General features: G+C 41.1%; 1 protein-coding gene across 1 annotated transcript in view; it reads left to right on the top strand.

Moving 5' to 3' along the window:
- Nucleotides 1-12,770, top strand: part of RMND5A (required for meiotic nuclear division 5 homolog A) — a 40,711-nt gene extending 27,941 nt beyond the window's left edge. The window contains exons 5-9 of the mRNA XM_006028640.3: nt 4,162-4,328; nt 5,565-5,730; nt 7,849-7,951; nt 8,960-9,114; nt 11,023-12,770. Of these exons, the coding sequence (XP_006028702.1) occupies nt 4,162-4,328; nt 5,565-5,730; nt 7,849-7,951; nt 8,960-9,114; nt 11,023-11,086 (655 nt within the window). The 3' untranslated portion in view covers nt 11,087-12,770. The remainder of the gene's footprint in view (nt 1-4,161; nt 4,329-5,564; nt 5,731-7,848; nt 7,952-8,959; nt 9,115-11,022) is intronic.
- Nucleotides 12,771-14,554: the final 1,784 nt, after the last annotated feature.

Here is a 14,554-nt window from a genome sequence, read left to right as displayed (position 1 = left end):
AGGGAAGTTGTTCATACTGTGTAGGTAAGCTCAGGGTGATGCCATCCATGTAGATGAGCAGCAGAGAAGGAAGGCATAGGGCTGTTTGTGTATTAATCAAACAAATGGGCAGACCAGGTAGGCATCATTAAATATAAACGTGCTTAAGCAGCACTTTCAAGCACTTAGCTAACCCATTCCCAGGACTGCGCCGCTCATATTGACAGTGTGGGAGCTTAAAGGAGGAGTCAGAGAGAGAGAGTCATTAATTATAGCATCGTTAGCCAGGCAGGGGAAAATAGCAGTGCTTGCTCAGTCAGAGAAGACAACATTGGTGGTAGGATAAATGAAAACAGTAACAAGTAACCTAGTCTCTACAAGTACTTTACAAACCACATTTAAGTCAAAATAACTTAACAAAGACTAGAGTAAAACTTGGAGAGTAGTGGCTGACCATTGTATATCATTTTTTTAAAAAGGACACCTTCAGATTAAAGTTCATACTTTTAAAATCTCCAGTGTGCACAGATTATGATGGAAATTTACCAAATCAATAGAAATTACTGATAGAACCTCAGGATCGGTGGTCAGCACGGTTTTCTGCTGGCGGGCAAAAATGAGAAGGGGCAGCACCTAGGACCTGGCCATTGTCTCTGAAACGGTGGTGCCGGTGAAATTTCCAGCGTCCAAAACCTTCCAGCTGCCCCCAGGTTAGATGCAGCCCATAGGCTATAGGTTGTCGACACCTGCACTAGATTAAAAATGAAGCCTTTAAAATTGTAAGGGCTTGGGATTTTTTTTAAACTAATATGTGCACTCTTAGGCGTGCAAACATCTACACATAATGCACAAGATAAACCCAAAGATTTCAAATAGCAATCTGTAGTGTCAAGACTATTCTGACCTGTTGTTCTTTTTCCAAGTTCCGTAGAAGAATTGCCCCATTATTTTTTTTCCATAGTCACTCTGCAAGTGAAAGGTAAGAACTGGCACTTCCAAAGGGGGTGCCCTGTTTCTAACAAGGGGTGCCGCGGCTCTAAAAAGGTTGAGAATCACTGATCTTAGAGCATGTGCCAATAGTTTGCTTTTTCACATTTCACTCGGCCTGGTCCTGGATTCTACCCCATGTGATTCCAGCAGTACCCCTTTGACTGGAAAGATTGCAAGTAGGCACAGTGATTCATTTAGATCGTATTGTGGCATGTGGGCCATTAGTCCCTGCAGGGAAACCTTGCTCCTTTATAGAGTCCTGTGAATCTCCACGTAGGTGCAGGGATTTGCTTGAAAGATCTCAATTTTATGTTGTAACCTTTTCAGAGAAGAGGCTTCGTCTTCCCATGTGCTCGTACAGCTTTCGAGTCTAATAGAGTCCTAAAGTTGTTGGGGTCTTGGGGAGAAGGGGGCGCATAACTTAAAATTAAAAGCTAGATGGGCATGAAGTTAGGCTGTGATGCTTGTTTTGATAAGACCTGATTTTTTTTTTTTTTTTTTTTGGCATTTAAATTGGGAGAACATGCAATCTCTCATTGTTACGATGTCCCATGTAGAAATAAATGTTCAGATTAGATTTAAGTCACGAAGGTGAAAACGTTCAAAACAAAGCAAGCATTGTTCTGAAAGAAGTACGAGAATTCTTCAGGACAGGCGCTGCAGTTGCCAAGGCATCATTTCAAAGCGAGATGGAGAGTATGTGGGTTGAACTTGAACTTAATTAATAAACAATTATCATGTGTCTCCTTAAGTCTCAATGCATGGAATCTTTTTAATAAGAAAAGAACATCTAAGAAATTCTTTTCAATTGTGTTGATAGCTAGCTCACTGCTTGCTGAATGCTCTTTCCTTTTGGACCCGTGTAAAGCGGGATCACTCCATGGCTGATGTTTGGCACTTCTGTTTTCAGTGGGAGTTTAAATTTCAGTGGTGGCAGTAGCTGGGTGTCCTGGACTATATCACGGACACTCTTCCTACAATAGGAGCTGTCAGAGAAGTTCTACGTGGGATGCCTACTGGAGAATACAGTACTGACTGCTTTGTGTGGGCCTAACCACGTGAGGGCTGGCTGATTTTGTACACAAATGTAAATTGTTCACTCCACATCCTGGAGTAGGTGCACGTAGTGGGTGGTGTTATAGAGGCTTGCCACTAGGTGATGACCAAGCAGATGGTAGCTGATTTGCCTCGAGTAAACAGCTACCCTAGGATAGGTTGTGGACAGAAGACGCTGTGGCCGCATCCAGACATGCATTTGTGTCTGGATCCAGACATATACTTTGTGCTGCTGCTAGTTGTCCATGGAGAACATCTGTGCTACACACACTCTGACCCATGGCAAGATACCCCGAGTGGGGTAGGGCAGGGTGGGCTGACCCCAGCAGCCTTACCTGGGGTCCTGCAGCTGCATTGCTTCTGCCAATGTGGAGCCTGGCTGGCAGCAGAGTGTGGCTCCAGCCGGCCAGGCTCCAGCTTTGGGCGGTGCATGCTGCTGCTGAGTGCACCACTCTGCTTTTCTTTCGGTGAGCTTTTTGATCCCTGAATCCAGGGGTCAAAAAGCCCCTCTGCTGCTCCCTTGGCAGCGTGGAGAACAACTGAACGTGCAGTGTGTGGCGCCACAGACGTGTCTGCCATGCCACATACTGTACGACCACTCTCATCTGGATGCGGTCTATAATTTTAATTGGTGGTGTTTTACCCATGATGCTTTTAGGAATAGTTCAGTGTTGGATTGGGTAAAGGTACCCTCATAGAGGGCTTTTCTCACCTTTCCACTCTTTATCTATACCAGTGTAAAGTCTAATTATACTGGTGGAAACGTTATCTACCCAGGCAGCGAGGCCACATTCCACTGGTGAAATTATAGATCCAACCATATGTAAAAAACTAAAATGAGGTGTGACGAGGTTAAGTGCTATTCATAAGTGCTCTATTTTCACCATACATCCTTAGAGGCTGAAATTTTTTTTGTTTGCAAGTCTGAATCTGTTTTCTTAGACCAACGTAGAATGGAAATATAATCTTGCTTGTTCAGAGATGTGCCTTACCTATGCAGGGGGGCTTTTCACCAAGTGATTGAATTGTTTGATATCGTGCAACATGGGGGGAGGAAGAGGGAATATAGTTTCCTTGCTTTTTGTGTGGCTGATTTGACCTGAGATAAAAAAGCTGACTCCACACAGCTCTCCTTTATAAGCTACTACCAAATCCCTTCCTTCATGAGGTGAAAGGCTGCTGTTTTAAGTAATTGGCCATCATATTGAAAACAGTATAATTAACACTAATGAGAAACAGATGGAGTATTCCCACTAGAACTTGGGCATCTTCAAAACACTTAGATTGCTTTTGGTCCAACCACATTTAAAAAACCAAACAAAATGAGGTGTGATGGGGTTAGGTTTTATCAAAAGCCTGAATGATCAAAACATTTTTTTTCAAGCTCTTCAAAAAGGTTCCAGTGTCTTTTGATTGGAATTGAAAGATTTTTTTAGTATTTACAACTAATATTTTACAGTGTTATGATAATGCACGATAGCTGGAAAGTGAGCTAGAGTAGTCTGTTTTTACCATTCAAACTGAAGATAATGCAGACAGCAAAAGCACCAGCAACACAAAGGTTAGTTGTTAAAACAAGAGCTTGCAAAGGAGACGGGGCAGGCACTCATTCCTCATCAGGGGTGCTGGTGATTCAATAGATGTTATCGCTCTGGAGGCTGTTCTTAAGGTTCAGCCTGGGGATGAAATACAAAACAGATCTTGACAATTTGTGGTTATTAAAGATCCTGTAGCAGCCTGATTTTAATGCGTTTAATCTCTAGGTATACTGGTCAGATTCCTAACTTTATAACTCCTTAATTAAATTTGTCTTGCAGCCTAGCTTCAGGTAGGATGCTCCTTTCCTGCTTTAGGTTGTTGGATGACGTTTTCTGGGGATCTTCAACAGAGGCTGCTTTATTCAGTATCAGAAATGATGCTATTTGAGTATTGGATGGAGAGGTTTTGCAGATATGTATTTTTTTTAGCTGTGCTATGAGGCTTATTTTTCGTTAAGTGTATAGATATCTTCTGAGCCCTGAATATTGCAAGGTAACTTAAGTTCTAGCAGAAATCCTTCTTGAAGAGGCTATTCTAATTACAACTGCTACATTCCTCATAGGCTGAAATGTATTATTTTGCCCTCATTTCTTTTAGGTGGGCAGTATCTAACAGAGAAATGCTTATGGCACAGAACAGTTCCCTGGAATTCAAACTGCACAGATTATATTTCATTAGTTTATTGATGGGTGGAACAGCAAACCAGAGAGAGGCATTGCAGTATGCTAAAAACTTTCAGCCGTTTGCTCTGAACCATCAGAAAGGTAAGTGACTTTTTAGTCATTTCAAAGTAATGCATTTGGTTCCAGGCACTTGATTTGAATTGCATTAGTCTCTTACTTCTGTGTTTGTGTCTAATGAATTATTTACATTTTTAGTGGAAGATGATGGTTACTTAATACAAGACCGTGTTTGAGAGGAAGTAGTGATGCTTCAGTGATGTCTTAAATTCTAGGGAACAAAAGGAACACTGTTTTAAAAGTAGTTGCTATAAGCAATAACCATTTCAGTAATCCCTAGGTGAAACGAAGGCCATAAATTTTATGCATGTTTTAGGCACTCTAGCTGGTAAGTATGGGGGTAGGAATAGTGGGTTGGTGAGATCAATGGTGTGGAGGAAGATGTTTGCTTTCTGTGTCCTCTTCATGTTCTTTCTATGCCTCATTTAAGATTCATATCAGTTTTGGTCTACAGCCAGGAGAAAGTTGACATGCATATTCAATATATAATTGAATAGGCTTTTAAAAGTCATTTACTTGGTGTTTTGCTTTACTCCCTTTAACCCCTGCCCTCCCCCCGTCTTGCCCACCCACTTGCAATTGTACTGATCCCTTCTTGCTTCGCAGCACCTCCCACAAGGAGTTAGTTTAAAAATAAACCCTCGAGATGACAGGCACCGACAAAGTCTGCCTAAGAAACTTGTGGTAGCAACTTGAATTATAAAATCATTTTTCTTTTATCATATTTGGGAACACTGTCTCTCTCACAGCGAGCTTTGCCCCTCATCCTCACAGTTTTGAATTATTTTCAGAATAATGGCAATATACAGAGCCATTCAGAATATCATTCTAATGTTCATGGATTCATTTTAAAATTCTGATCGCCTCAAATATTGTCATGTTGATGCAGAATGAAATAGAGGTGCACTAAGTACTCTTTTTAGACTTCTGCCATTGCATAGAATCATAGAAAGCTGTGAATGGTAATATAGGTAATAACATTTTATTGTCCCGAGTTTCAAATTGTTATATCCAGCTTGTCATAAGATCTAACAGTTAATTAGTCCGCAGTTAAAGGAAGAGAGATTTTTTTCTATGGTGGCTATGTCCATATTTGGTCCAGATGGCTGTGTATCTTAGTATAATTGAATATTACTGATTTGCTGTATAGTCGGATTATGTATGGCTTCTTATCAAAAGGCCAAAAGCTCAGAGTAGTCTTCTAATTAAGGCATAAAACCGTGTAAATGTAATGGTCTTGATCATTCTTGTCTTTCACAGATATTCAGGTTTTGATGGGCAGCTTGGTGTACCTGAGACAGGGTATCGAGAACTCTCCGTACGTTCATCTACTAGACGCAAACCAGTGGGCAGACATTTGTGACATCTTCACAAGGGATGCCTGTGCTCTTCTGGGTCTCTCAGTTGAATCACCTCTTAGCGTTAGGTAGGCCATCTTGCATTTCAGTGCTTCTGAGGTCAGGTGTCTTCACTTTTTCAGCTGAAGGTTGCAGTGGAAACTTGCCAAGTAAAAAAGAGCCCTATCTAGATTACATTAAAGAGTCATCTGTGGGCGCACACTTCAATGGGTCCTGGGAGCTATGACCCCCTCCAGCATGCAGTGCTTTGTTGTGAGCCAGGTGGCCATCCACTGCGCCCCATATGGAGCATTACATAATGAGACTTAAGTTCTGAAGGTCACACATCTGTATGCAAGAGAAGGATGGACACCAGCCATTTTGTGTTGAAGCAGATGTGTTGAGGATTTTCACCACTGCTTGGCAATTGAAAACCCCAGCCATTTCTTGACCTGCTATTTCCGTTAGGTGTTCTTGCTGCTTTATCTTTGATCAAGTCATCTTTTGCATTGCTTCTATGATGAAGCTCTGTTTTAAAGGGTGGTGAATGGTGATTTCAGGAGATAAAATATGCAGTAAAGTCATTAGAATTCACAATTTGCAGAGGTGAAAACTTGTATATTTTCATGCCCCGTTGCTGCTACAACTGAAAATGCAGTAGTCTGCTGCAGACCACTAGAAATATAAAAAATCAACTGACTCTTTCCACCCTTTCTTCAAATAATGCATATATAGACACCATATAGTCATTAGGCTGTACATCCCGAAGTGCATCATCTTTACGTTCCAATTTTCCTTTTAGAGGTAAGGCGAGAAATAAGTGGTTTTCCTCCTGCAGGGAGTCTCGGTTCCTGACAAAAGCTCCACTATGTTTTCATGGTTATCTCCTTGCTTGTTACCATCACTAATAGTCTTCACTTAGTTTACCTAATTTTAAAGAGGTGCAAATTCTTTTATGCAGGATTTCACAGAGAGTTAATTGTATGTACATGAGTCATAGGTATTAAATGTGTTTTTAAGGACACATTTTGTTTGGCATAGCAAAGCTGAAAGGAAAAAAAATTCAACTGAATCTGCATCCTTTTAGCAGCAGCATTTATTAGTTGACCTTACTTTGGGTGAATAAAATCCAGTCGCTTAGTATTTGCTTATTGACATTGACTTGAATGTTGGCACCAAAATGCACACAGTTCATTATCAGTACAGGCACCCATGACACTGCTAATGATGTGGAAAAAATCCCTCCCTTTTATTGATACTCATGTTAGACAGTTGCCTTGAAATCACCATGAAATCAGTCGAGCCGAGGTGTTTTTAACTGTGACTGGTGTGGAGACACCTTAGAGTTTTCCTGTTTATACCCCGTGCGTGATTACGGCATGAAAATGGCTCAGATAGTGAAGTGACTCCCAAAGTTATGCAGCAAGTTGGGTAGCAATGCTGGTATCAGAACTCTGGTTTTGAATAGGTGTGGAAGTGGGTGGTCAGTGCAAAAGATTTGTACCTTCTCATAACTTCGCAGAAAGGCATTACTGCTGAAGCCTAGTAGTGTACTTTACTAGTATGAGGACATACTGGGATAGACTGCAAAGCGTCAGAGCACCCTAATTTGCCCAGCCACTGGCCACACTTGGTGCTTACATCCACTGAGGGGTTTGTCTGAAGAGGCTTCATTTTCATCTTGGTCTGAGAGCCGAGGTGTAGAGACAAGTATTCCTCCTAAGTTGTACCTATGTTCCATCAAGGAATGATTGCAGGACAAGTACTTACATACAGCACCTTAGGCTACATTTGAACTGCGTTTTAGCCACCCTTATTGTGTACTTATTTTTCTGTACGGTATATAAGTCAGCATGACTGTCAGCTCCTTTTTCCTCTTGCATGGTGGAAAGTGAAATAAAACAGTACAATCAAGCACTTGGCTTGTAAGCTTTGGAGCTCGGATTGACTTTTCTTCTGTGCTCTTTACAGAGCCTACCACAATGGAGCTCTGATCTACAATGGGGGTGGCTTAGACACTGTGTTAATACAAATAACAACTCAAATCATTGATATGATCCACTTGGATCATTTTCTTTCCTCTTTGTAGGTAACAGAGCCAAGAGTTTTACCATGGTAGTTCTTAGTACCACATTGAGGAGGTAGGACCTTGAGAGGTAGTTGTTCTTAAAACAGCTTTCTGTATTAATACTTTTCTTGTTCTGCAGTTTTTCAGCAGGTTGTGTAGCATTGCCAGCTCTAATTAATATCAAAGCTGTGATTGAACAAAGACAGTGCACTGGAGTTTGGAATCAGAAAGACGAACTGCCGGTGAGTATGCACTGGACTTCAGACAGACTGGATGTGACTTTTGAGGGTCTCTTATTCTGCAAGCAGGAGCAGTTCTGTCACTCTGTCACCAGCAAAGTCCATCTGAGGGACATGCACTAATTGTGCATGCTGTTAGTGCATGTCACAATACAAAGGGGAAGGAAAAAATTAGATTAACATCTTTCAGCTGGACTTGAGCTCCACATACAGCTTGCTATTGTATTGCTACACTATTGGGTCTGCTTAAAGTGAGCAGGAGCAGCCTTGTTGGCAAAGACTGGGGAGACTGAGTTGCAGCCCTTAGTTCTACTTTTAGAGCAGCTCGGTGGTAATAAATTCCAGATTATTGCCATGACCATGTTCATGAAACTGTTCCGCACTTTGTCCCTGCTGATCTGCATCTGATGTTTTTTTTTTTTTTTGCATCCTTGATTTTCATCCCCTTAGCCCCCAAGAGTGAAATCAGTAGGCAGTTTTTCTCCTTGAAATCAACCCATCTGAGCGGAGGAAGAGTTTTTGCTTAGGCCAGTATCTCACACCTTGGTAACTGAAAGAAGTGAACTGAAGCAATTGCATGTAACTCTTGAGGTGAATCTAGAGTTGAAGTGGGACTATTCATGGCTGCCTTAGGGGATTTGCATAATCACTTCTAGTTAGTTAGTTGCTGATGGGGATTGATCATCCAGCTCCCTTTAGCCTGCTTTGAAAATCTCTGCCTAGAAGTTGAAGTCTTTGTGGGCCATCAGGTCCGTTAACTTGCCAATGCAGATTTATGCTCTGCTATACATCTCTTACAATTGTCACAATATCCTGAAAAAATGTAAAGCAGTCTGACTGAAGATGCCTATGAAATTTTTCTGGCTGGAGATTTGTAGACATCAACACGGATCCTGCTGCTGTATTGAAGTGTGGTTAAATAAGTGCCACTGCATTAGAGGAAAGCTAATTGTTGTCTTCTGGAAACACGATGACTCAAAATAGATGATAAACTTAATTTGTTTTACGCAGATTGAAGTGGACCTTGGTAAAAAGTGCTGGTATCATTCAATATTTGCCTGTCCAATTCTTCGTCAGCAAACAACAGATAATAATCCACCTATGAAACTAGTCTGCGGTCACATTATCTCAAGAGATGCTCTGAATAAAATGTTTAATGGCAGCAAGTAAGTATCATTCTTATACAGGTAGCAAAGTCTGGACGATAACATTGAATTCGGGGAGAGAGCAGGATATAATTACAAACTTGGTGGAAGCTAGTTAAGTTAACTTTATGGATAATGCTTTTGAACCAGAGTGGCAGCATTTGGTGTAGCTGTAGCTATAATAAGGGGCTCACTGCATAGGTTTATATCACTTCTGAAATATCCTTCATTTTGACAGAAGTAATAAGTACCAATGAATTATTGCATTTAAACGGGGGAGAATTCTTGGAGAAAACCTGAGAAGTCAATTACCTTTGAGCAGACCATTATTTCTGCTGAGGTAATTCCATCCTAGGCATTTAAGTGCCTAATGAATGAGGGTGTCGTCATGTCTTTTGGAGAGAGACCACATCAGAAGGAAAGAAAGTATTTTTTTAGGAAAGGAACATATACAACTACTAGTCATTGTGCTTTAGGACACACAGCTTCTAAGGTATAGAAGTAATGCACAATGTAAAAATCCTGACAGATTAATTTAGAGCCAGAAGTTGGGTTTTATAAAGAAGAGTTTCATGCAACCTAATAAAATAAACATTTTTATAAAGGACATTTTTGGAAACTACTGTATTTACCCAAATCCAAGACAACACTGAATTTAAGATGACCGCCCCAATAACTAGATTGTACATATAGTGAGTTTATACATTTGTTATAATTTTCCATGTATAGAATATAATTATTTGGATGGTCATCTTAAATTCATGCCCTCACTGCTGCGTTGGGGAAAGCAGTGGCAGGGGAGGAGATGGGGGGCTGGGGAACAGATTGGGGAGGTAGTGGGACAGTGGAGGGAGCAAGCAGTGAGGGGTCAAACAGCCCCCTATCCCCCTCCGCTCCACTTGCCCGTCTTGTGCCTCCATCCCTGCTGCCTCTGTCCCCCAGCCTGTTTTCCTCCTCTGCCCTGTTCCTCCCCTCCCCTTTCTGCTTACACTTGCATTGCAGCAGGCTCCATCTCTGCTCCAGCTGCTGCTGCTGTTACCAGCCTGGGCTCGGGCTTGCTGCACTGGAGCAAGGGTGGTAGCGCAGGGGACAGGCAGCAGCTGTCTGTTCTCCCACCACCTCATACTTGATTCCAAGATAAAGGGCCTGCCCCTCTCCCTCCCCTGCATGACAAATGAAGAAAGAAACCTTTTTTTGGAATTGAGTAAATACGGTAGTACCCGAGGCCAGTGGGACTCACTTAGCACGTCTACACATGATGCTATGTTGCCGGTCACAAACTGTGATGCCACAGCTACATTGCTATAGCAATGCGCTCCCTTGTTATAGTTATTGCTACAGCAATGTAGCAGCTAAAAATAACCATGCGCACAGTGCAATATGGGCTGTTACTACACCATCATTTAGTACAAAAGGAAGTACTAAATGACAGTGCAGTAACAAAGGCATCATAGGGACACATGTGGACGTACCCACTAATTTTTAAACCGTAAACCAAAGTGAAAACGATCGGTCTAATTTCTGAGTTCAAACTGAGCAAAATACAACAACCAATCACATGGGATAAAATGATGAATGAATTTTAAGATCTAACGTCTTTGTTTTTAATAAACTGAGCGGGAATAACAAGGTAAGTGACAAAAGAGCATTTGAAAACGTGTATATAACTGATTGGGGCCCTTCTTAAGGGTAGGAATCTGTTCAGTGGAGCCAAGTAGAGCATATTGAATAAGAACACGTAGTCATTCCCTTTCTTGTCTATGGTATCATATTTAACTGAGAGCTTGGCGCCACTATCAAAATAATGCATGAAAATGCTTAGTGATCTGTTATTTCAGCTGTTGGAGATCTCTAGTGCTATCTCTGTGCTGCTTTGCTGCTTGGTTTTTTTACTTTTGTACACTTCTAACACACTGTCTTTGTCTCTAGATTAAAATGCCCCTATTGTCCCATGGAACAGAGTCCTGGAGATGCCAAACAGATATTTTTCTGAAGCAAAGATTCAATATGCAGCTTGTAAGGGACACTCTCTAAATTACAGGTGCATTTCAAAAGAAGTGAAAAACAAAACAAAACACTTGTTTCATTTTATGCAGCAGACTGAGGACTCCTGTGTTTATATAAGCTAATGCTACGGAAACTTTGCCAACATTTAGTGGAAATGCTACAAAAATTAATATTACCATAGGGCTTTACTATACTCTTGGTCTCCATACCTGATCAAGTTACTACACCAGCAGTTGTCATTCAATGCAGGTTTTTGTACTTAATGAATTATATGGTGACTTTTTACTTTTTAAAAGCTGAAACCTGATCACCCCCCACCCCCATATGTTGAATATTCTTCCTGCTATTATTCTGTCATCCTCTTAATAACAGTCACCTTGAAGAATGTTTGTGGAAAAAGTTTTATTTCCTGTAATGTGTACATAATTAAAAGTAAATACTTCAGAAAAAAGTTTGATAAACTGAATAGTGGTTATAAAACTAATTTGTATTTTTTTCGCCGGAAAAAAAAAAAAGCTGCGATATATTCTGAATTTTCTTTCAAACATTTTTTTTTCAGATTTTACATAACTCAAAGTAAATGTGCATATATATAAAATTATATAAATATATAGCTCTGAGGGGCTAACTCTTAAGTTCCATCACTAACTTTATAAGGTTGGTGTATGGATAAATTACTACTGGAATGAAGTGGAATAGGAAAATCTGTTTCCTTTGTTTTCATGATCGAGAACTGTTTGCGTACTAGATTATTCAATAAAATGGAATTCAGAAGTGGAGATGCTTTTAGTCAATGACATTTGCTCTTTGGCCTTTGTAATCATGTTCTTTGAACTTTGTATTCAGGATTAGGCAATCAATGTCATGTTGCTGTATAGTTTAATAGACATTATAATGTGTTATTTATAAACCGTTAGCAGAGCCAAATGAAGTGTAGAAGTATTCATTGTTCAATGGTGGTGGGGGGGGAAGCATGTTCTGCTGCAGCCTATGGATCACAAATCTGCACCTTGCAGAATTAGGCCCTATATTCTCATATTAAAGGTAGCAAATTTTCAGTAGCTTGAGAACACTTTTGCTTTTAGCCTTGTTTTTCATAGTAGCCTATTACTGCTAACTCCACTTTTTCTGCTCAATTTGTCATATTGTTGACTAGGTAAATTTGTACTTATAAACCAGGTGTAGATCATGGCAGTTAGACCTTTTCTAGTGTGCGTATATTTGTATTTATTGCACTGTCCTATAGTAGGGCGAGCAGCCACACAGTGTGCTAAGCTCCATGTAAAATATATTTCTGTATTTGTGTAATAAAAGAAACCAAGCTTATATGGTTGAATACTGACACACTGGTTGAATGCACTAGCACAATGCACTACAGAGGAAAACGTCTGTCAGACCTCTACGCGTTGAATCCCCGTGTCATCTGACTTAAGAGACGGACTTGGACTCTAGTGAATCGGTGGCAACGGACCCCCCCACCCCTTTAATGAGACGTTAAAAGGAAAACTCGAGACAGAGTAACCTTTCAATATGTATAATACGTGTGTTTAAACATGGAGGTGTATGACTTTCTGCAAAAATTACATTGTATTCCTACAGAGTTCAAAAAACAAAACCTGGGTTAACAAATGGTAAAATCAACAATAAACGGGTGAGGATATTATTTTCCATGTAGGCTTTCTAGTCTTGCTGAAATTACTTTTAAACTTTGATCTTCAGTGGTGTTGGGGTTTGGGAATTTTGGTGAAATGGTTTATGTATTGTAAAGGATAATTATGCAAACATGGTTCGAAAGAGATTCAGCTTTGTTCTATATAGTGGTATCCCACATGCTGATACACCAGGATCAGTCTAAACAGATGTTAATATTCATGGATGCCTACAATAAGAATTGTCCATAAATGCAAATGAGGCAGTTTTTATTAAGCAATTCAGATTCTCTCATGTAGTCAACTTGTGCTCGTTGTAGTAGGGCTAGGTGAGATATGGGAATTATCTGTGAACCAGTTTATTGCTTCCTCATTTTCTGTCTGCCTCTCCTAGTCCCTAATGAGCTATTGTGGCTGGCTGGCTGGCAGTACTCTCCAGAAGTACTACTTATCCCCTGAAGATGGCTGGTGTCATCCATATTCCCCAGAAGCACTAAATTAGGGGACATGAGTGGCTCCATATGAGTGGCTTGTACAGGCTCTATACCCACCCACTCTTCTTATGGACCCCCACTCCTCTTTGGAACTCTCTGTCCACAAAGCTCTCCTTCTTACACTCCATGCTTTCTGCACATCTTTTCACAGCATGCTAATGAAGTGAACTTGGGTTCATGAAAGCTTGTGCTCCCGATATGTAGTTAGTCTGTGGAGGTGCATATCTACCTTGCCTTCTCACAAAGCTCGAAACAGGTTCTGCTTTTGCTGTGGCTGAGAGTACAGAGGAACCGGAGCAGGATGAGGCACCTGGCCACGGTGAGTGTTTTGACTGTAGATTTTTTTCCAGTATACAGTGCCTGTTGCCTTGCCTGTCCTCTGAACCTCCCGTGTTTTCTTTTGGTGAGGATGAGGAATTCAATGAGAGCGCTGATCAACACTTCATTCCTAGCTTGGTGCACGGGGCCATCTTTTCCTTGTCAGATCACTGCCTTCCCTGATCTTTCCCAGATCACTGAATTGACTGGTGTCTCTAAGGTGAAGCTTGATGAAGTACAAATTTGGGTTGACTGAAGCTTTTTCCTCACTGATGTCTCTGGGCTTGCTGTGTGAATGCATGCTGAGTTCTCTCCTCTTTAGTCTGTCACTCCAATGTTTCCACCATCTCTGTGCTTTCCCCGGCAGGTCTCGGAGAGGCATGCTCAGCATCTCCCCTAGCTCCTTTCTCCGGCACGCGTGCCAGCTCTTGAAACGGAGGCAGTGCAGCTGACTTAAAGCAGTGCTGAGTACAGGCCCTATCTCTGGCCTGCTTATTATAGCACATGCTTAGGGCTCTTCTAAGTCATCTCTAGTGCCTTATTTCTGGGAGTTGCACATGCACCCCAAAGCTGGGCTTCACAACAGTGTGTCTAGGCATTGCCCAGAGGTAGTATAGATGTGCCTCTAGTCTCTAGCCTAAAGGGCAGTGTGTGATGCAAGCAACCTCCCTCGACATCTGCCTCCCTACATCCTTGTAGATGATGTACAAATAATTTAACCAGTCCCCCTTCTTCCGAACATTTTATGCTATGAAGCCGTGTTTTTCCTTTACCCACATAAATATAATTAATTTGATGTAATCGGCTGACTGCAACGTGCCATTGCAATTCCTGCTAATGAGCGTGTTTGGTTTAGCAATGAGGATTTATTATTTTGAAACTCCTTAAACAGCTGATGCTAGTGGTTTTGAAACATTTAAAATAACCCATGTCCTTAAAACAATGGATGGGTGTTAGCAAGCATTTTCACAGCACGTGCCATGTTTAAATTGT

Source organism: Alligator sinensis, unplaced genomic scaffold (assembly GCF_000455745.1).
Source record: "Alligator sinensis unplaced genomic scaffold, ASM45574v1 scaffold656_1, whole genome shotgun sequence".
NCBI classification, from domain to species: domain Eukaryota; kingdom Metazoa; phylum Chordata; order Crocodylia; family Alligatoridae; genus Alligator; species Alligator sinensis.
This window is presented reverse-complemented; position numbering and strand designations above follow the sequence as displayed.